The sequence below is a fragment of the Hoplias malabaricus genome, chromosome 10 (genome assembly GCF_029633855.1).
Source record: "Hoplias malabaricus isolate fHopMal1 chromosome 10, fHopMal1.hap1, whole genome shotgun sequence".
In the NCBI taxonomy this organism is placed as follows: domain Eukaryota; kingdom Metazoa; phylum Chordata; class Actinopteri; order Characiformes; family Erythrinidae; genus Hoplias; species Hoplias malabaricus.
Genome location: NC_089809.1, coordinates 36010760 through 36032619, shown reverse-complemented (window position 1 = coordinate 36032619; position 21860 = coordinate 36010760). Strand labels below are relative to the sequence as shown.

The following is a 21860-nucleotide window of genomic DNA, read 5'->3' as shown; positions in this document are numbered from 1 at the left end:
TAAACAATGTGCCCACTCACTGTCCACACACGTACCTAGTTGGTCCTCCTTGTAGATGTAAAGTCAGAGGCAGTAACTCATCTGGGGTTCAAAGGGGCTCACCTAATAGCAGATCAGGCTCAGCACAGAGTATCTTGTGCTCACAATGTCTTTCCTAAAACAATGCCATGTCATAAAGTTCTGTTCATTCAAGCAGCACAAAGCAACAAGTGACCTACAGCTGCAGAAGAACCCTTTAAAGCAATATAAGGTTATATATTTTATCTTCAAAGTACAGCTTTCATTGTGATGTTTCAGCACAGCAGAAACTGTACTATGTAACATGGAGAAAAGATATTCAGGACATTTCTTTAATGATTAGAAATACACACTGCAAATGTAGGCAGGAGCAAAATCTTACCTAGAGTTGCTTTAAGATATCAGTCCTGACCTTTGCCCTCAATGTCAGAAGTGCATGAGGCTTTTGAAACAAACTGTGGATCACTTAAGGGGTTAAAATAAATAAATAAAATTGTATTTGAATTTTCATAAATAATATATTTTTTAATAATAGAATTTTCTTAAATATAGTAAATTAATCACAGGAATGCACCATTTAATGTTCCAATGGCAAAAGTCTTTTAAGAAATAGGTATAAAATATGTATTTTAACGCTGGACCAAAATCTGTTTACATATTTAAATTAGGGAAATTTCGAGAGAGATGTAGCACACACACACACACACACAAAGAATATTTATCACCCTGTATGTAAACAACTTTGATTTAATTTTTTTAAACTGCACAAATTTCAGTTTTTGAGAGAGAAAGAGAAAGAAAGAGAGAGAGAGAGATTGCGAGCTGTAAATTCCTGGAGTAGGATTCATAGTGGTCGCTAGAGGTCGCTCTTGTCCAGGTGAGAGTAACTGAAACTCTTACCCACAATCCCCGTCCGCTCAGAGTTCCTTACCTGTCTACACTTGCCACTGGGAAGAGCCTGAGCACCTGAGAAAGGTGGCAGATTTTTCATTCGGTTTTTAATGTTTTTAAACCACGGGGAAAGCGATGGAGTAATTCTGAATCTTCACACTGAGGGATTTAGAGCAGAACAGATCAGCGAATGGACTCCCAGCTCTGAGAAAATACAAATCTTAAGATTTTCACCTGAAACTTGTGGCTCCTTCCAGCTCCCTCCTTCAGTACACACACAGACAGCCGAGCAACAGGAAGTGCTCCACTCCTCGAAATGGTGAGTACTCTAAGAAACAGCTAAACAACCAGATAAAGTGTGTTCTAAAAACCAGATATTGTGAGTACTCAGAGGAGTGTCATACAATATGATTCGTAATCTGAGGAGAAACAGTATCCTTTAATACAGATAAGGTGGGGACTCTGAAGAAAAAAATGGTGAATACTGCAAAAAGAAATCGTCCCAAATACTGACAGGGTGGGTATTGTTAGTTGAACAGCTAAATAAAGTAAAAATATTATAATCTAGATAAAATTGAAAGAGGAACTGCAACTAAATAGTGTTCTGCTCTTTAGTCCATTTATCTTTCACTCTCCCACCCCACCCCACTTCCCCAGCTGAAACTCCATAATAATAAAAAGTTCATTCTTTTACATTCAGGTGCCTCCTGTAGTGTATTGAGTTGATAATGAGTAAATGATGGGTGCGGTCTCACAGACTGCCGGGTGGGTCCACTTTTACCATCAAAGTGAGGGAGCTGCAGAACACCATCACATCCCTGAAACGCAGCAGTGTTGGACCTTGCTGAGGAATTTCAGTTTCGTCATGTTTTTCCAAATTGATTGCAGAGTGAGATAATGTTTAGGCTTCCGTTCACGATGTAAGACTCCATGCTCTGAGGGGATCTAAATGGTTCTGTTTTAAAGACCCTCCTGCCATCAGTTAAACCTCTAAAACTCTTCTCTGCTCATCAGAATGTCAGATTTAGACTTTATTTCCAAGAAAACAAAATATCCCCAAATGCTTCAGAAGTGGGATAAATGTAATTCTGCCCCTTCACTCTCATTCAGTATGGGGTAATCTATGAATTAGCAATTGGTTCCTGCCTCTGTCTTCATTTATTCCTCTGATGCTGTCATACAGCTGGAATGTCCCACAATGCAAGTTGATGGGACTGGTTTCTTTGGGTTTTGACATATGAAATCCATTCATTCATTCATTATCTGTAACCCTTATCCAGTTCAGGGTCGCGGTGGGTCCAGAGCCTACCTGGAATCACTGGGCGCAAGGCGGGAATACACCCTGGAGGGGGCGCCAGTCCTTCACAGGGCAACACAGACACACACATTCACTCACACCTACGGACACTTTTGAGTCGCCAATCCACCTGCCAACGTGTGTTTTTGGACCGTGGGAGGAAACCGGAGCACCCGGAGGAAACCCACGCAGACACAGAGAGAACACACCACACTCCTCACAGACAGTCACCCGGAGGAAACCCACGAAGACACAGGGAGAACACAACACACTCCTCACAGACAGTCGCCCGGAGGAAACCCACGCAAACACAGGGAGAACACACCACACTCCTCACAGACAGTCACCCGGAGCGGGACTCGAACCCACAACCTCCAGGCCCCTGGAGTATATGAAATCCAGTCTATTTGAATCCATTCATCTTTGGAACACTGCCGTTTCAAAGCACAAATGCTCAGCGACAATGTGCTTATTTCATTCATGATACGTCTTCTAGCATGTACACAACACCGAAGGACAAACATGGCAAAAATATATAGTTTTCCAAAAACGAACACAGTTATCAAGAACTTTTTTCAGATATTGGATTAAAATGAGAAATGTGAGCAATGCTAACAGGCTAACTCTCACACTACAGTAATGTTGAGGAAGTCCTTAGAGTGACATTTTCTGGTTTAAAAACCAGACCTTTAATCTTATGTTTCGTGAAGATGTGAAAAACTACAAGCAGCTTTGACTACTAAAGACGGGTTGCTTGCCATTAAACTAAACTCTAGAGGCTAGTTCACATCAATACAGCGTTGCATAGAGCATGTCCATTTGCTATGTTTAGAGTCCATGACACTAACACAGCTTCACTGCTCTGTCATGACATAAAGCACAAATTAGGAAGATCTTTACTCCCCTCTTAAAGGGGAAGATCGTGTTAATATTATACCTATACAGTAAGTAATGTTGAATGTCACATGAAAATAGAGGAACAAATAGGAGTGTTGTGTTGTAATTATTGTCATGGGTTCAGTCTGTGAAGTGTCTGTGGTTAGCTCAGTAACCAACTGGTTGTTAGCACTTATCCCATGTTTGTCATGTTCAGTAACTGGAGAACATGTAAACAACAGTGTAAAACTTACATTATAGGAGGCAACAAGGTAAACAAATAGCAAAGCATCAATAACAGTTAAGTGTGTAGATTTGTATAATATTCATGTTGAGCCACTCCTCGAATCTCACCAAAACGCTGAGCCGAAACAAAAGAGTTAATGAGTAAACCGGTGCCTATGTTTATTAACCAAATCACATCACTTATTATATTCACACGGGTACTGAGCACTGCAGAGAAATACCTTTGATTATTGTGTACATTAGAACTCTCTCTCTTTCTCTTTCAGGGAAGTAAGGAGAAATATCACTGGCAGACCCAAAATGTTAAGGTCAGTGGGGTGGATGACATGGTCCTCCTCGCCAAAATCAATGACGATGCCATCACAGACAACCTGAAGAAAAGATACATGGATGACTACATATTTGTATCCTTTTGGCAACGTGCATATTATTTCTTATATATATATATATATATACATATTTCTCAACTTACGACGTTGATCCGTTCCTACGTCGCGTCGTAACCCGATTTTCAGTGTAAGTCAGAACATACGTACATACTGTATGTAAATAACATACTGTAAGCGCTTATCCTACAATTTGACTGGGGTGACACCATCGTCCTCTGTCCCGAGCCACGTAACCATGTATTCTTCCGCCGCGCACACCAAACACGAAGTTTGCTTTACGACGTTTACAACGCAAAACCACTTAAGTCGAAATAAGGCTTTATACAGAAAATGGGAGATGTGTCGTAACCATGAAACATCGTAACTCGGGCCTGACGTAACCCGAGGACCTCCTGTATACAAACCCTATTTCCAGAAAAGTTGGGACATTTTCTAATTAAAATGCATTAAAATCTGTAATTTGGGAAAATTCTGTTTGAGTGAACAGGAAGCATTTTTTTTTTTTAATTGAACCCAGTAAACATTTAGCCGTTGATTCAACGTTGAAATAACGTAATGATTGCCGTCTAATCAACGTTCTCTTAAGGTTGAAAATGAAAGTTGAAAAGACGACTATTAGACGTATTTTGGACGTCCACTGACGTTATCGATTGGTCACCACTTAACTAATTTATTAAGATGGATTTTGGACGTCCATTGACGTTTAAAATATGTCCTTGACGGACAGACTACTTTTAGACCTATTTTGAACGTCCAGGGACGTTCCTTGTTTACTGGGAAGATAGTAGTTGTTGCTGTTGTGCAGGTGGAATTTTTCCTCATTCTTGCCGTATACAGGACTTGGGCTGCTCAACAGTCTGTGGTTGATGCACCACATTTTCAGTAAAAGACAGATCTAGACTGTAGGCAGGACAGTCAAGCACACACACTCTATGAAGCCATGCACATGAGGCCTGGCACTGTTTTTCTGAAATAGACGTGGTGACCCTGGTAAAAGACATCAGCTTAAAGGTAGCTTCCGACACAGATTCTCGGTTAGGGTTAGGCTTTTAGTTGGTAAATGTCTGAATTGGCTTTTCATCTTTGGCACATAGAATCCAAAGTCTGTTTCTGTGCCTAAAATGAAGGCTGAAATGTGGAATCATCTGACCACAGAACACATTTCCACTCTTTTTGATAACAGAGTTTCAAGTTGAATGTCCTGATCCTGCAGAGGTATGTGTTAAGTGAGAATGATTTTTCCAAAGTACTCCTGAGCCCATGTGTTCATGTCCATCAGGAGATTTGGCACAAAGTGGTGAACCATGACCCATTGCTGGATGCTCCTATTGATGACCTCACCTGTGACTAGTTACACTGATATTTATGAAACTTCCAAAACAGTGTTACTTGTATAAACTTATCAGTCTTATTCTGCCTCTGACTCAACTTCTTTGAGTGTGTGGCAGGCATTAATTTGTAAATGTATTTATATTTAACAAATAGAATTAAGTTCATCATTTGAATTAATTGCAGAATTCAGTTTTATTGCATTTTTAGCCCGTGTCACAACTTCTCTGGAGGCAGGGTTTGTACATTCAATGTTTACTTCTACTGGGATGGATCTGTGGAATGAGATCTTGTTCATTTTAGTGAAAATGTTTTTTTCTTTTTTAATTTACAGTAATCCCTCGTTTTTTCGCGGGGGTTGCGTTCCAAGACCAACGGCGAAAAAAGAAAATCCTCAAAGTAGAGGAAAGATATTTTTTATGTATTTAATGAGTATTTGGGCTTTTAAAACCCTCCCTGTTACTGTTAACAACCCACCCTTTGCATTAAACAGTCATTCTATAATGTTTTTCAGCTGGAACTACATGTGATATCCTACCAGTTTCTTTAATAGAATAATTCCTAAGCTGTGATTTAGCGTCAGTAAAGTTCACTCAGATGTGGACTCAGATGTGTAAATGATATATTTTGTCACCCACAGGCCTAGTCTAATACATGTAAATAATAAAAAAGCCCCCTTGAAAAAACCCACGAAGTAGCGAATCCGCGAAAGATGAACGAGGGAAGTAGCGAGGGATTACTGTAGCTCCAATTTCAGAGACAGCGAAAAATAGTTTTCTCATTATCGACATTGCTAATCCTAATTCCAGAGCCTACTGGAATCACCTGGATTCCTACCTGGAATCATCAGTTATGAAAAGATCCTTGTTGATGTTTTTAGAAGTTACCAGTGCCTTGACCAGTCCCCTCCAGACATACATAGGTCCTGTGCTGATATCTGTAAACCCTTTCAAACAGTTGCCGTATTTCACTGACCGTGAAGTGGAACTCTATCAGGGAGCTGTGAGTGAGAGTGGATTTCTTACTCATGATTTTGCGCTTCTGTATTTTGCAGTTCTAATATAATAGCAGCCAGTATCAGTTAATGTTTCTAAATGAGGTTCTAGGAAACCTTTAATTGTTATAGAATATTTTCAAGATGTTGGTTTTAAGGGCTTTCTGGGACTTTGCCTGGATCTAGACTACATAAGACTTTGAATTTAGTGTTTGATTTAAAAGGAAATAGTGTATGAATAGGATTTTTTTGTGTCCCTTTATGTGTAAAGCGTCCTTGGGTTTGAGAAAGGCGCTATATAAGTTGTAATTATTATTATGATTATGAGGATGATTAAATTCCTTTGAGAACACATGTCGCTCTTTATAGAGCAGTTCTTCAACCAACCATCTGTTGAAAGCTTGTTCTAGGATTGTTCTAAAGAAACCGTACTTGACACCATTACTTTTAGGAAGTATATGCCAAAGACTGCTGTGTAAAACCTTCTCCTGAAGGTTAACTAATTTATTTAGGGTTGGGAAAGGCAAAGTGGTGTTGATGCGTGTCTGCACATGCTGTTGTGTGCTCTGAGGCAGCCTGCAGAATGAAGTTAAACTATATCTGCGTGTGTGTGTGTGTGTGTGTGTGTGGAACTGAATTTAAATCCTTGAGCTGACTGAGCCGTCTTATGATTTTCATTCTGAGCCTAAACCTCTGCTTCTGACGGTGTGTTTAACCAGCCACATTGTGTAGACACTCACTTTAGAGTTTGTGAGTTAAAGCACAATAAAGTACATTTTTGGTAATACAGATATGTAATGATTCACAGAGGTGTGAGTTACTAAATATCTGACTTCTGCTCATGTGCAAAGATTAAATCTGTGTTTTTCATCATGTATTTCTATGCCAGGCTCAATATGAGAATCCACCGCACATCTACGCTTTGGCTGATAACATGTACCGCAATATGATGATAGATTCAGAGAACCAGTGTGTCATCATCAGGTCATTCATCCTCTACAGAATTATCTGTTTATTTAATAAGATTTCCATGCAAAACGTGTTAGTATGCATATTCAGCCCTCGTATCTGTATTTCGCAGTGGAGAGAGTGGGGCAGGAAAGACTGTGGCGGCAAAGTATATAATGAGCTACATTTCCAAAGTATCAGGAGGTGGACCTAAGGTCCAGGTAGGAATCATTTGAATTCTATTTAACAGCTGTTAAAGAAAGTGAAGTATCTAAACATCATAAGAACAAAATGTAAAATGTTGAACTGTTGCTTTTTAGTTGTTTAACTTTTTTTTAATGTTATTAATATTTAATATGTAATTCTTATCAGTAATATATGTTGTTTTATAGCACTAGGAGCACACAAACATTACACACCGCTGCCTTCTGCCTTCTGTTGTAAGATCCATGTTATAACCGATTCCAGTTCATCATCTATTGCTTGTTGAATTGTGAATGCTAACAACAGTGGGAAATAGGTGCCCATCAGCTCAAATAAAGCAGATCTGAAGAATATGTAAGAACTCCATAAAGCTTGAACTATCGTGTTAACTGAGGTGTCCTGTTTCCTCTCTCTCTCTTTTTTTTTCCCTCCTCAGCATGTAAAAGATATCATTCTTCAGTCTAACCCCCTCCTTGAAGCCTTTGGGAACGCCAAAACAGTGCGCAACAACAACTCCAGTCGCTTTGTGAGTCAGACTACCTGATAACTTTACTGACAAAGCACTGTTATGTTGACGTGTTTTGATTCTTTTGACTTTACAAATGAAATGAAAATGAAGAGGAAACATTGAGAAATTAATGGTTAAAACAGGTGTATACGTCATTTCTTGCTGTAATGGCATATGGTATTTATTTAGTTATTTGTTTAATTAACAAATTAGCCTGTTGCATTGTTTCTGGACACAGTATTTTATCAGCATATTTGAAGATATTTTTATGCATTCCAGTCCAGAAAGCTTTAGGCTAGTGCTAAGGTGCTATGTCTGAACAAGTGAAGACTTGTCTGTGTTGTTGGCCCTTTTGTAGTCAGTGTACGATCGCTGGGTGTGAACTGTGGGGTTGTGAAAGTGCAGTGCTGTTTTATGTTGGTCAGATATATTGTATGTTTTTAGATTTCAAGCTGTTTTTTTTCCTTCTTAACATAAGCTGTGTATTTTAAACCTCAGGGGAAATATTTTGAGATCCAGTTTAGCCGAGGGGGAGAACCTGATGGAGGAAAAATCTCTAACTTCCTGTTAGAGAAATCCAGGGTAGTGTCTCAAAACAGCGGAGAAAGAAATTTCCATATTTATTACCAGGTAATGTTTTGACACTTTCCAAGAAAAGAAAGACGATTGTCTGTTTAAAATACCATCCAGAAATATTGGCATCCTAAGGTTATTTAAGTGAAGGTTGGTCTTTATTTGGCAGCTCAGTGACACAACAGTTAGTGTCAGTGTTACACAGCTTCACATCACTGTCTGTGAAGTGTTTGGTGTGTTCTTCTGTATCTTCATAGGTTTCCTCCTACTCTCCAATAAAACAAATGCTGCTCGGTGGAATGGATTTTTTCTTACATTCCCAGAAAACCAGTAATACATGCTCTTGTGTTCTGTTGTTTATAGAAAACAAAACAACACGAGCAAAAATCCTCACAGCGCATTTATAAAAAAAATTAGTTTTAAAACCCAAGTTTAAGATTAGGTTTATCCTGGAATGTTTCTGTAATATTTAATATTTAAAATATTTGGCATGAGAGCTGACTCCAGTGTGAGGCTCTTATCCAGTGTGTTATAGTAGAAACGTAATAACCACGTTTAATTATATAATGAATAGGTTTTAAATAGGTTTACTACACAATCTCTAAAAGATCTACTTCTAAGTTAAAAAAAAAAAAAGGAAGTAAATTTTATTTATACAGCACTTTTCACAGAAACAACCACAAAGTGCTTTACAAAGACATGACACAACACGAGATATAAAAAAAAAAAAGATTAAGAAACAAAAAGCAAGAAAGTCAAAGACATTCCTGCCTTGTCTTTTATCCGAACACATGCTTTAAAGGGTAGTCCACAGAATCCGCCGATCTTAAAAAATAAATAAATAAATAAAAAGGGGAGCAACGACCTCAAATGCTCAATCTCCATGTGTCTTTAAGCGAGAACATGGAACAGACCCAAGAGAACATGTTGATACACATGGGTGAAGCAGATTAACCACATACATAGGAGCCTGACCATGTAGAGCTCTGTAAGTAAGTGGAAGCCAATGTAAAGATACTAACTGAGGGGTAACACGAGAGTGTCTGTTTGACTTAGTAATCTCGCTGCCGCATTTTGAATCACTTGCAATCGGTCACGAGCAGACAGTGAAAAGGCCATTACAATAATCAATATGAGATGAAACGCATTGATAAGCATCTCTAATTCAGTATTTAAAACTACAGTGCTGTCAGGGTAAAGGCTGTTTCAAAATGTGAAAAAGAAACATGACCAATTGTTCGTTTTAAGTCATAGTTCCACACTAGAAAATACACTTCTGATCATGTAAATAAATCACTCTTACTGTGTGACTGTGTCCTTCAGCTCTTAGCAGGGGCCAGCAAAGAGCAGCGAGAGAATTTGGGGGTCACGAGTCCTGATTACTATTTCTACATGAACCAGTCTGGTACCTACACTGTGGATGATATTGATGACAAGAAAGAATTCTCTGAGACGATGGTGGGTTTCAAACTATACAATAGAATAAATTATAGATACGTCATTATTTTGGTTTTCTCTTCTGGTCTCTAATGGACGTATTTCATTTCTCCTGTTTTTAAGAGTGCCATGTCAGTCATAGGTGTGTCGATGGATGAACAGGATGCTGTGCTCCAGATTGTGGCTGGGATTCTTCATCTGGGCAACATTACTTTCAGAGAGGAGGGCAACTATGCTGTGGTAGAGAGTGAAGACTGTAAGTAGGGTTTATTCCATCACCATTCAAGACTTGCACATTCATTTTATGGCCTAAAGTTTGTGAGCATCAGATTATCTATCCGTCCATCTATCCATCCATTATCTGTAACCGCTTATCCAATTCAGGGTCGCGGTGGGTCCAGAGCCTACCTGGAATCATTGGGCGCAAAGCAGCAATACACCCTGGAGGGGGCGCCAGTCCTTCACAGGGCAACACACACACACACACACACACACACACACTCTCACATTCACTCACTTTTGAGTCACCAATCCACCTACCAATGTGTGTTTTTGGACTTTGGGAGGAAACCGGAGCACCCGGAGGAAACCCACGCGGACACGGGGAGAACACACTACACTCCTCACAGACAGACACCTAGAGCGGGAATCGAACCCACAACCTCCAGGTCCCTGGAGCTGTGTGACTGCGACACTACCTGCTGCACCACCTCAGATTATCTATTTTTTATATATATATATATAAATGAAGTGTATCGATGTAGAGTGTTCCACTTTGCTGTAGTGAGATACTGAGAATAAATTAGGCTAAATGTTGTAAGGATTTGTCGGCTGTCAGTTACAGGAGCATTAGTGAATAACAAACACATATCTCCAAAAATAATTACTTTAAAGGAGAAGGAAAAAAACCTTTCTAACTTCCAATGGAAGTCATTATAAAAAGCATTTTACAATTCTATTAGTTCCTTATTAATGGCATTTTTTACACAGTATGAAGGTCAGTTACTGTGTTCATAGTTTTGTAGTAAAATAAAAAACTGACCAAAGTGAAGATACAGCTTTTTTAATGGACAGCGATGATATGAAAGAGGTCAGGTACTAATGTTGAATGTGTAGTGTCACTCCAACCCCTCCCAAAGGAATTGGATAGCACTCTTTCACTCCACAGAATGCAGTTCCACCTGCTCCACAGGTCATTGCTGGAGGGCTTTAAACCCCTCTAGCTGACGCTTAGCATTGGAAATGATGACCATAGGCTTCAGACACTGTAGTGTGATGCATTTTACTGGTCATTGCTTTTTTTGTGGAGACGGTACAAGTTGTGGGTGAAATTGAACCATGTGAACATGTGGAAGTGAACGACACACACCTACACACACTAGTGCCCTAGGGGCAGTGAACACACACCCAGAGTGGCAGGCAGCAATCCCCGCTGCCAGGGCGCTGTTGGGGTTGGGTACCTTGCTGAAGGGTACTTCAGCTGTGGATTGAGGGAGGGGGACAGTGCTGTTACTTCACTCCCACCGCCCCCAATTTTCCTGTCGGTCGAGCCAGCGACTTTCCAGTCTTAATTCCTCCTCTCCAAACATTAAGCCATGGTTGCCTCTGTGTTTTATGCGTTAAAATATGTTTACATTTTATTTATGTTTGATTTATGTGGCTGCTTCCATTCCTCTATGCTCTCATTTCATAGTTTAGTGTTTTTTTTTAATCAATTCTTTCTTCTTTTGTCATTCTTGTGCAGTTCTTGCCTTTCCATCCTACCTGTTGGGAATAGCTCAGGACGGACTGAAGAAGAAATTGACCAGCCGTGTGATGGACAGTAAATGGGGGGGAAAGACTGAGACTATAGCTGTGACTCTGAACACGGAGCAAGCCTGTTTTACACGTGACGCCCTGTCCAAGGCTCTCTACTCACGATTATTTGACTACCTCGTAGATGTAAGTCTTCAGCCTCAGATTGGCATAATTTATTAATATTAATAACATTGTTATTTATTAGTGATAAGGGATGTGGTAATATCACAGTACATCAATGTGGTGTTACATAGTATTCATTATGATGTTTGATTTTTTTGTGAGACACTAAAAAAGCTACATGAACATGCTACATGTAAAGTTTTCTCTTTGTAATAATTTTAAAGAACTGACGATATTCTCGAAGATTTTAAAAGTGCATTTGATTAAATAATGTAAAGTTAATATCAAATAAATACTAACTTGACACTTTATTTTTTCTGATATTGAAACCCTTAATATGAGAGCTGCTTCTGTTTATAAGGTGCTAAAGTGAAGCATTTAACTTGAGATGAGTTTCTTAAAGTTGGAGTTACTCAGACCCACAGAAATACAATGCACAGTGTGTGTCAGATATCTGAGGATTGATTGATGTAAAAAAGGCCATATATAATATTGGTGTCTTGTTGACACTGAAACCTTGCAAGACGTTTCTAACAATAACAATAGTATAAATTCACTCATTCATTATCTGTAAGCGCTTATCCAGTTCAGGGTCGCGGTGGGTCCAGAGCCTACCTGGAATCATTGGGAATACACCCTGGAGGGGGCACCAGTCCTTCACAGGGCAACACACACACTCACACCTACGGACACTTTTGAGTCACCAATCCACCTACCAACGTGTGTTTTGGAACTGTGGGAGAAAACCGGAGCACCCGGAGGAAACCCACACAGACACAGAGAGAACACACCACACTCCTCACAGACAGTCACCCGGAGGAAACCCACGCAGACACAGGGAGAACACACCAAACTCCTCACAGACGGTCACCCGGAGGAAACCCACGCAGACACAGAGAGAACACACCACACTCCTCACAGACAGTCACCCGGAGGAAACCCACGCAGACACAGGGAGAACACACCACACTCCTCACAAACAGTCACCTGGAGGAAACCCACGCAGACACAGAGAGAACACACCACACTCCTCAGACAGTCACCTGGAGGAAACCCACGCCGACCCAGGGAGAACACACCACACTCCTCACAGACAGTCACCCGGAGGAAACCCACATGGACACAGAGAGAACACACCACACTCCTCACAGACAGTCACCTGGACGAAACCCACGGAGACCCAGGGAGAACACACCACACTCCTCACAGACAGTCACCCGGAGGAAACCCACACAGACACAGGGAGAACACACCACACTCCTCACAGACAGTCACCCGGAGCGGGAATCGAACCCACAACCTCCAAGTCCCTGGAGCTGTGTGACTGCGACACTATCTGCTGCACCACCTTGCCGCAATAGTATAAATATAATCCCAAATTACAGTTCATTTCTACTAGAATTTATTTGCATGTGGCTTGTCCTGCTCCATAGTTAAAATCTGTTAATGTTTTCTTATGTTAATGACTATTATGAGTTGTATATATGACCTACATATCCACTGTAACAGGTCTTCTGTTCTTCACTTGGCCAATGCAAAGTAGCATATTTGTTGATAATAAACATTTCCTCATTGATCTAATGACAGTTCTCTTCTGTTATATTCAAAGGCTATAAACAAAGCCATGCAGAAAGACCATGAGGAATTTAACATCGGGGTACTTGACATATATGGCTTTGAAATCTTTCAGGTAAAAAAAGACATTGATGTTCTTCCATTACAAATATCAGACAATGAACGTGAAGTCATACCAGTGTTTACCTCATTCTTTCACAGCAAAATGGATTTGAGCAGTTCTGCATAAACTTTGTGAATGAGAAGCTTCAGCAGATCTTTATTGAGCTCACTCTGAAGGCCGAGCAGGTGAGTGCAACATCTTACTCACGCATGATATGGATTATGTGCATTTCTGGTACAAATATTACTCCTGATTCTCTCTTTGCTCATTACAGGAGGAGTATGTTCAGGAAGGAATCAGATGGACACCTATTGAGTATTTCAACAACAAAATTGTGTGCGACTTGATAGAATCAAAAATGGTGCGGGTCAAAGAGAGTCCATGAGACTGCAAAATATAATTTGTCATATCAAAGTGTTGGCTTGTAAATCAGCAAATAATCTTCAGATCTAAAGTTTATTTGTTTTACCTGTGGTCATGAGAGATTATTTTTTACTTGTGGTCTGCGCAGAACCCTGTGGGCATCATGAGCATCTTGGATGATGTTTGTGCCACCATGCATGCCAAGGGTGAGGGGGCAGACCAGACACTGCTCCAGAAACTTCAGGCACAGATCAGCTCTCACGAGCATTTCAACAGCTGGAACAAGGGCTTCATAGTACATCACTACGCAGGCAAGGTAAGGAGGCAGAATATACAAGTGATCATCTGAAAGTGTGGCTGACGGTACATAAATAATAAAATAAACATAGGTCCTTACCCTTAAAATAATTATACTCTAATATGCTGTTGTCCCTGAAGACCTTAATTGGCTATTCTAGTTAAAAAAAAAAAAAGATTGTCACTTATTTTTCCAAGATCTATTTATATCTCCCATGATTAACCTGGCCTGGTTGCAGGTTAAGCATTTAACAAAGAATGCCTTGATGACAACAAACTGAATCGGTCACAAGATTAAAAAAGCATTGTCAGATTAAACTAAGCTTAAAGTTTGCTGAATTGGGAAGAAATCACTATTTTTTTGTGAGACTGCCCCAGAGACTGGACAAGCCCATCGTGATTTGGATTTATTGCTGATTAGAGTTTGGCGCCACCTGCTGGCCAGATTCTGTAAATGCTGCACTTCAAACTCGGACCATAATGCAGAAGGTCTGGAAAGGCTTCCTTTGAATAAATGATATGTTTTTTTCTTTTCATTTGATTAGATTTAATAAGATATTTTCTGTTTTATTTTGGTTTGTAAACATGACTAGTAAATATCCTGATCAGCGCGACACACATTCACACATTCACTCACACCTACGGACACTTTTGAGTCACCAACCCACCTACTAACGGGTGTTTTTGGACCGTGGGAGGAAACTGGAGCACCCGGAGGAAACCCACGCGGACACAGGGAGAACACACCACACTCCTCACAGACAGTCACCAGGAGCGGGACTTGAACCCCCAACCTCCAGTTCCCTGGAGATGTGTGACTGCGACACTACCTGCTGCACCACTGATAGATAGATAGATACTTTATTGATCCCCAGGGGAAATTCAAGAAATTCACTGTGCCGCCCCTAAACACAGATATATACAAGTTAAACATTAATACAGCCCATACCATGACAGATGCTGGCATTTGGACTGTACGCAAGTAACAATCCTGATCTACCTGGAAAATAATACACACCTTTTTTTTATTAAAAACTTCCACAAACACTTCTGCTCTGCAAAAGACATCATTATTTTACATGTGTAAATGCACCAATGATTCTTGGTAATTATTGGCCCTGTGGTTATAATAATACATGAATTAATTAATCAAAATAATTGATTAATGTAATATTTGTTGACTGTCCAGTGATTGTCTTTGGTGTCTCTAGGTCTCTTATACTGTGAGTGGCTTTTGTGAGAGGAACCGAGATGTGCTCTTTAATGATATCATAGAGCTGATGCAAAGTAGTGAATTGTAAGTATTATAACAAGTCTTTGCTAGCAAGTAATTATTTCTGTAAATTATTGGTGAATAAATATTTTTCCCAGTAACTAGTTTTCTCAAGACGTTTAGAATTAATTGTATTTTTTTTTTTACTGGTAACTTTGTCCTCTCTCCATATGGACAGCCCTTTTATTCGAGACCTTTTCCCAGAGAATTTGGAGGCTGAGAAAAAGGGCCGTCCAACAACAGCAGGTGCCAAGATTAAGGTACAAAATGTCACATGTAGAAAACAAAGTCAATGCTTCTTTTAAAAAATGAAACCTAAACCTTCACTGTAACATCCATTGCTCTGGCCCTTGCAGAAACAGGCCAATAATCTGGTGCAGACACTGATGAAATGCACCCCTCATTACATTCGCTGCATCAAACCCAACGAGACCAAGAAGTCGCGTGACTGGGAGGAGAGCCGTGTGAAACATCAAGTGGAGTACCTGGGGCTCCGCGAGAACATCAGAGTGCGCAGAGCAGGATATGCCTTCCGTAGAGTCTTCAAGAAGTTCTTACAGAGGTGTGGCTAAAGACCTCATATAATCCTTATATTAATGACTAGCCAGGAATTTACTACATTTCTCCCTTACCCAGTAGAGAACAAGATATTTGGTGTTTGACTGTGCAAACTGCAAGCTTTAACTTAATCAACACATTCATTCATTATCTGTGACCCTTATCCAGTTCAGGGTCACGGTGGGTCCAGAGCCTACCTGGAATCATTGGGCGCAAGGCGGGAATACACCCTGGAGGGGGCGCCAGTCCTTCACAGGACACAACACAGACACTAATCACAAAATGTCTTATGTGATAGCTGATACCATGTGGCTGATGAGAGTTACCCCTTTTTTCTAGGTTTATTCTGAAGCATAATGTTTATAAATTTGAACATCACTTAAACCAATGGATAAATGAATCATTTGTGCAATCAGTGCATATTACCTGTTTATAACAGAGACTGTCACACACAGATACGCAATCCTGACCAAAGAGACATGGCCACAGTGGCGTGGAGATGAAAAGCAGGGGGTGTTGCACCTGTTGAAGTCTGTCAATATGGACGCAGACCAGTACCAGCTGGGCAAGAGCAAGATCTTCATCAAGGCTCCAGAATCTGTAAGAGATGACTAAACACTGTTTACAAAATTGTCTCACACATTTTTTTCTGTTCTATATGCTGCTCTAAATGTAATTTCTCAGAGGAATCAGTTTTCTAAGTTCTCCTCATTTGACCCATGCCCTGTTTCACTGCTCCAATTATACATATTCCCAGACGGATTTATTTCAGTCATGGGCAAATTGAATTTCTTTGGAGGTTGTCAAAACAAGTGCATACCTAAGACATTGTACAATGCATTCTGAGGTAATTCAGAATCACTTGTGTTTTTCTGAGTGCCTGCCTGTGTACAGCTGTGATCTTAAACCTCACATAGCAAAGGAAATAATTAATTAGGGGGGTATGTTTCTCTTATGCTTTCACACTTCATTTATTATTCATTCATTCATTATCTGTAAGCGTTATCCAGTTCAGGGTCACGGTGGGTCCAGAGCCTAGCTGGAATCATTGGGCACAAGGCGGGAACACACCCTGGAGGGGGCGCCAGTCCTTCACAGGGCAAAACAGACACACACTCACACATTCACACCTACGGACTTTTGAGTCGCCAATCCACCTACCAATGTGTGTTTTTGGACTGTGGGAGGAAACCGGAGCACCCGGAGGAAACCCACACGGACACAGGGAGAACACACCAAACTCCTCACAGACAGTCACCCGGAGGAAACCCACGCGGACACAGGAAGAACACACCACACTCCTCACAGACAGTCACCCGGAGGAAACCCACACAGACACAGGGAGAACACACCAAACTCCTCACAGACAGTCACCCGGAGGAAACCCACACAGACACAGCGAGAACACACCAAACTCCTCACAGACAGTCACCCGGAGCGTGAATCGAACCCACAACCTCCAGGCCCCTGGAGCTGTGTGACTGCGACACTACCTGCTGCACCACTTTTAAGGTTTCATAATCAGAAAAATGTAGACAAGGCCCAGTGACTAGTGACTAATGCCCACTCAATACCTTTTACACTTTTCATTCCACATCAGGAGAATTGCTTTTTATTTCTCTGGTTGTGTTTCTACTTCAGCGCCACTCCATCGTAGGGCATTATACACTCTCACAAGGAGTCGCATCTGCAGATTATTTCACAAAGCCTGTGTGGGAGGAAACCTGTTACCTGTTTCTTGTGCAACCGCAACCCTCTCTCAAAGAGGAACGTTTAAATGCTTATCTGATGGGGAGAGGTTTAAGGGTCTGCCAGATGTTGTGTGGTTGTTTCCGCTGGAAACCCATGTTTTTTTCACTTGGGTTCCCCTTCCTTAGTCAAGTAGATATTACATCTAGTCACCTCATGTGTATCTGTTTAAAATTAGTTAACAATATGGCCATTTTGACTAAAAATTTAATAAATAAAAAGGGTCCTCTTGCACAGGACTCTACCTCTAGAGGATATTAGATTTGTGGCACCTTAAGCTTAAATTCACGTTTCTCCTGCAGCTATTCCTTTTGGAAGAGATGAGGGAGAGAAAGTACAATGGTTATGCTCGGGTCATCCAGCAAGCCTGGCGCAAACATATCGCTGTTCGTAAATATGTCCGCATGCGAGAGGAGGGTAAGACATCTTAATGGATATTTTAAAGTTACCTGGCCTCTAGAGAATCTGTCTGTGAAACTGGTTTTTATTTATTTCAGCCTCTGACATCCTGCTGAATAAGAAAGAACGGCGAAGGAACAGTCTGAACCGTAACTTCGTGGGTGACTACATTGGCACCGACAGTCGCCCTGAAATTCGGCAGTTTGTGGGTCGCAGAGAGAGGATTGAATTTGCTGATGTGGTGGTCAAATATGATCGCAGATTTAAGGTATTCTCAGTAAAAATGCATATGTGTAAACATAAAGGCTCCTTGTGTTTTGATTTAACATTCTCCTCTTAATATATGTTTACATCTTGTCTTTACACTACCAGACTGTCAAGCGTGACCTCATTTTGACCGCCAAGTTCCTCTACCTGATTGGCCGGGAGAAAGTTAAGCAGGGTCCAGATAAGGGGCAAATTCGAGAAGTCCTCAAACGACAGATTCAGCTGGAGAAAATTCAATCTGTTTCTCTGAGGTATGTTTTCAATGAAAATTACATTCCTTTTTTTAAGTATAAGCTCTTCACAGTTAATCCACTGCCACTTCATGTTTGCCAAAAGAGTAAGTCATTTGTGTACGATTACAAATTGTCTAAGCCACATTTTGAAAACTGACATAATGTTCAAGTCACTGCTGATGGCAGTAAAATCTTTTTTTTAAATATTGTGTGCATGTAGCATTCTGTGTAAAATATGCACAAGGTTTCCTCTGTTTATTCTGAAGTAAGTCAGCGCAATATCCATCCATCCATTCATTATCTGTAACCCTTATCCAGTTCAGGGTCACGGTGGGTCCAGAGCCTACCTGGAATCATTGGGCGCAAGGCAGGAATACACCCTGGAGGGGGCGCCAGTCCTTCACAGGGCAACACACACACATTCACTCACACCTACGGACACTTTTGACACCAATCCACCTACCAACATGTGTTTTTGGACGGTGGGAGGAAACCGGAGCACCCGGAGGAAACCTGCGCAGACACAGGGAGAACACCAGAGCAATATTATATTATTAATTATATTATATTTCATCTGTAAATGAGATGGTAAAAACATGCTTATTGTCTGCCTTAAAGTTAAATTGATGTGTTTTCCTGTTCGCAAACTAGTTTGTTACACACTGAATGCCAGTCTCTGATTTTAGGCTTCGTTAGAAGCAGGAGAAGTTGCCACTTTTTGCATCATCTTTAAAAGTTTAACACTCTTTCTTCAATTTCTCTGCCTCTCTGCTCCCTTCAGCACTTTACAGGATGATTTCTTCATTCTGCACGAGGAACAGTACGACAGTGTGCTGGAGTCTCTCTTTAAAACTGAGTTTCTGAGTCTGCTCTACAAACGCTATGAAGAGAAGACACAAAGGAAGCTGCCACTAAAGTTCAACAACCTGTAAGTTTAGACTCACTCTCTTACCAATTTTGAGCACTTTGCTTTTATAAAAATGTTCATTTTTATGCCATGTGAAAGTGCTACTTTCAGACATACTCAGCTTTCCTCCCAAGGGAGGGGACTTAAGCAATATTGTAATTAATACGTACACATCTGAATTTGGTTTTCATATGAGATTGAATTTAAGATAAATATGAAGACTATAAACAAGATGAATCTCAAATATCTCTGTATTTCCAGCCTTGAATTTAAGGTGAAGAAAGGAGGCTGGGGTCCATTTTCGATGGCCGGCTCTCGACAGATCCAGTTCCAAGCAGGTCAGGGAGATAATGTGGTCCTGAAGCCCAGCAGCAAGACCCTAGTTGTTAGCATTGGACCAGGCCTTCCAAAGAACTCAAGTGAGCAGTTCCCTCGGGTTTTGGGAAACTAACATTCATTAATTGAATTTATTGCATGTACAAATTGTAATAATATGTGGGTGTGTGAGTGTATGTGTGTCCTACAAACACACCAGTATCATTTGAAGTGTTTTACCTTGGCAGGACCCACTCGTATTGACCGACGGAAGAGCAGATACATGGGAAATCCATCCCAGGGCATGGGGAAGAATACACGCCGTAAGACCCCCATCATCCCACATTATAGAAATTGACATTTTAACTTGGTGCGGATTAAACTCTTCATATCCTTTCATTACAGAGCAATCCAATGCAGGCAGAGGGGGGGTAACCCGGGGTCGTCAGAACTCCTCAAGAAGCTCTTTGCTCCGACAGCATTCTAGCATGGACCAACCCACCCTTCCCCGCTACAATGGGCCTCGTCTCAGCCAGAACCAGAGCCAAAAACAGAAACAGAGCAATGCTGATATGGGCTTCATGAATGTACCTGACCAGGGAGTGGCAGGGTGAGATAAGAGAATATTTACAAGCTGAAATGTACATAAAACATATATTCATACAACTTCCATACGAATTTTTCAGAATCTCTTGTGAGGGGAAAAAACGTTATGTCATGTTGTTAGACAAATGACAAATATAAATAATTCTTCTCTCACACTGGACATGCTGTCTTTATTCTATAGACTTCATCGACGACTTTCAAAAGAGTCCAGGCCCGTCCCTGGAGCTGGATTGCCAAAGCCCGCCCCAAGACCCAAACCCCGTACTCCACAGTGCCGTGCTCTGTATGCATATGACGCCCAGGACACGGATGAACTTAGCTTCAATGCTGAGGACATTATAGAAATCGTAAATGAAGGTAACTAACTCCTTACTGAGGAGACATTTAACAAATGTTACAACTATTGCAAATGAAGGCTTATTGGCTTTGCTACATGTATATCCCATGTGTTCTCTGTACAGACCCCTCAGGTTGGTGGTTTGGTCGTCTACGGGGGAAAGAAGGTGTGTTCCCTGGCAACTACGTTGAGAAAATATAATTCAGGATGCTAATGGAAGAAGAAATGATTATCTATTATTAAGTAGCCAGAAATGGACAAGACGTTCAGTACTGATGCAAACACTGGACACTACAACTGAGAATAATTTTTAAAGAATGAGTGGCACATCGAGTCACTTGACAACTTTTACAAATGGATAACATTGTTTTCTCTTTTCTGAGAACATTTAAGACATTGAAGTTAATTTTAGGATCATTTTAAACATCCTGTTTCTACAGGCAAACACTACTCACAGTCGGTATTTTTAAATTGTACAAACGATCTGAGAAAATGTATTGCCTATTTCCTTAGAGGTATATTTTTATTCGTTTTATATGAACAAATATGTAAGTATGAGTATTTCCACATTTTCATGATTAACATTTATAAAACATGATTTCTATTCTAAAAGGCTCAGTAAATAAAATCCAATCTTAAAGGGTCACTTTGAAACTAACATAATTATACAAAAGAAAATGTAATGAGAAGGGGAAACAAATTTTAAAATACAGGAGGTCCTCGGGTTTACGTCAGTCCCGAGTTACGATGTTTCGTGGTTACGACACATCTCCCATTTACTGTATAAAGCCTTGTTTCGACTTAAGTGGTTTTGCGTCGTAAACGTCGCAACGCGGACTTCGTGTTTGGTGTGCGCGGCGGAAGAATACACGGTTACGCGGCTCGGGACCGAGGAGGATAGGTGTTAGGATAGGATAAGTGCTTACAGTATGTTATTTACGTACAGTATGTACGTATGTTCCGACTTACACCGAAAATCGGTTTACGACGTGACGGAGGAACGGATCAACGTCGTAAGTCGAGGACCCCCTGTATATGACAGTGTATTTGTTGAACAACTTCCATCTAACCATGAGAACATAGTTCAGCAAACCTATCTTAATTTTGCATCCTGTGTTGTTTATTGTGTGAAGCAGGATTCTGTACAACTGAATATTATAGGATCTTCATGTTTTTATGTAGTTATTTTACTACAAGCCAAACAGCCATAGGAAATTCCTTTGGTCGTTTGGCTTATAGTATGACAAC

General features: G+C 40.6%; 1 protein-coding gene across 1 annotated transcript; it reads left to right on the top strand.

Moving 5' to 3' along the window:
* Positions 1-963: 963 nt before the first annotated feature.
* On the top strand, positions 964-21772 carry myo1eb (myosin IEb). Its single transcript, XM_066682621.1, has 27 exons — positions 964-1228; positions 3595-3732; positions 5959-6048; positions 6930-7024; positions 7122-7209; positions 7629-7718; positions 8199-8330; positions 9597-9731; positions 9834-9966; positions 11455-11651; positions 13240-13320; positions 13407-13493; positions 13583-13669; positions 13820-13987; positions 15180-15265; positions 15420-15501; positions 15598-15803; positions 16255-16399; positions 17851-17965; positions 18046-18215; positions 18320-18465; positions 19229-19375; positions 19616-19773; positions 19918-19992; positions 20075-20279; positions 20457-20632; positions 20737-21772. The coding sequence occupies exons 1-27, from the start codon at positions 1226-1228 to the stop codon at positions 20811-20813; spliced, it is 3312 nt and encodes a 1103-aa protein (XP_066538718.1). The 5' UTR covers positions 964-1225; the 3' UTR covers positions 20814-21772.
* The last annotated feature ends 88 nt before the right edge of the window (positions 21773-21860 follow it).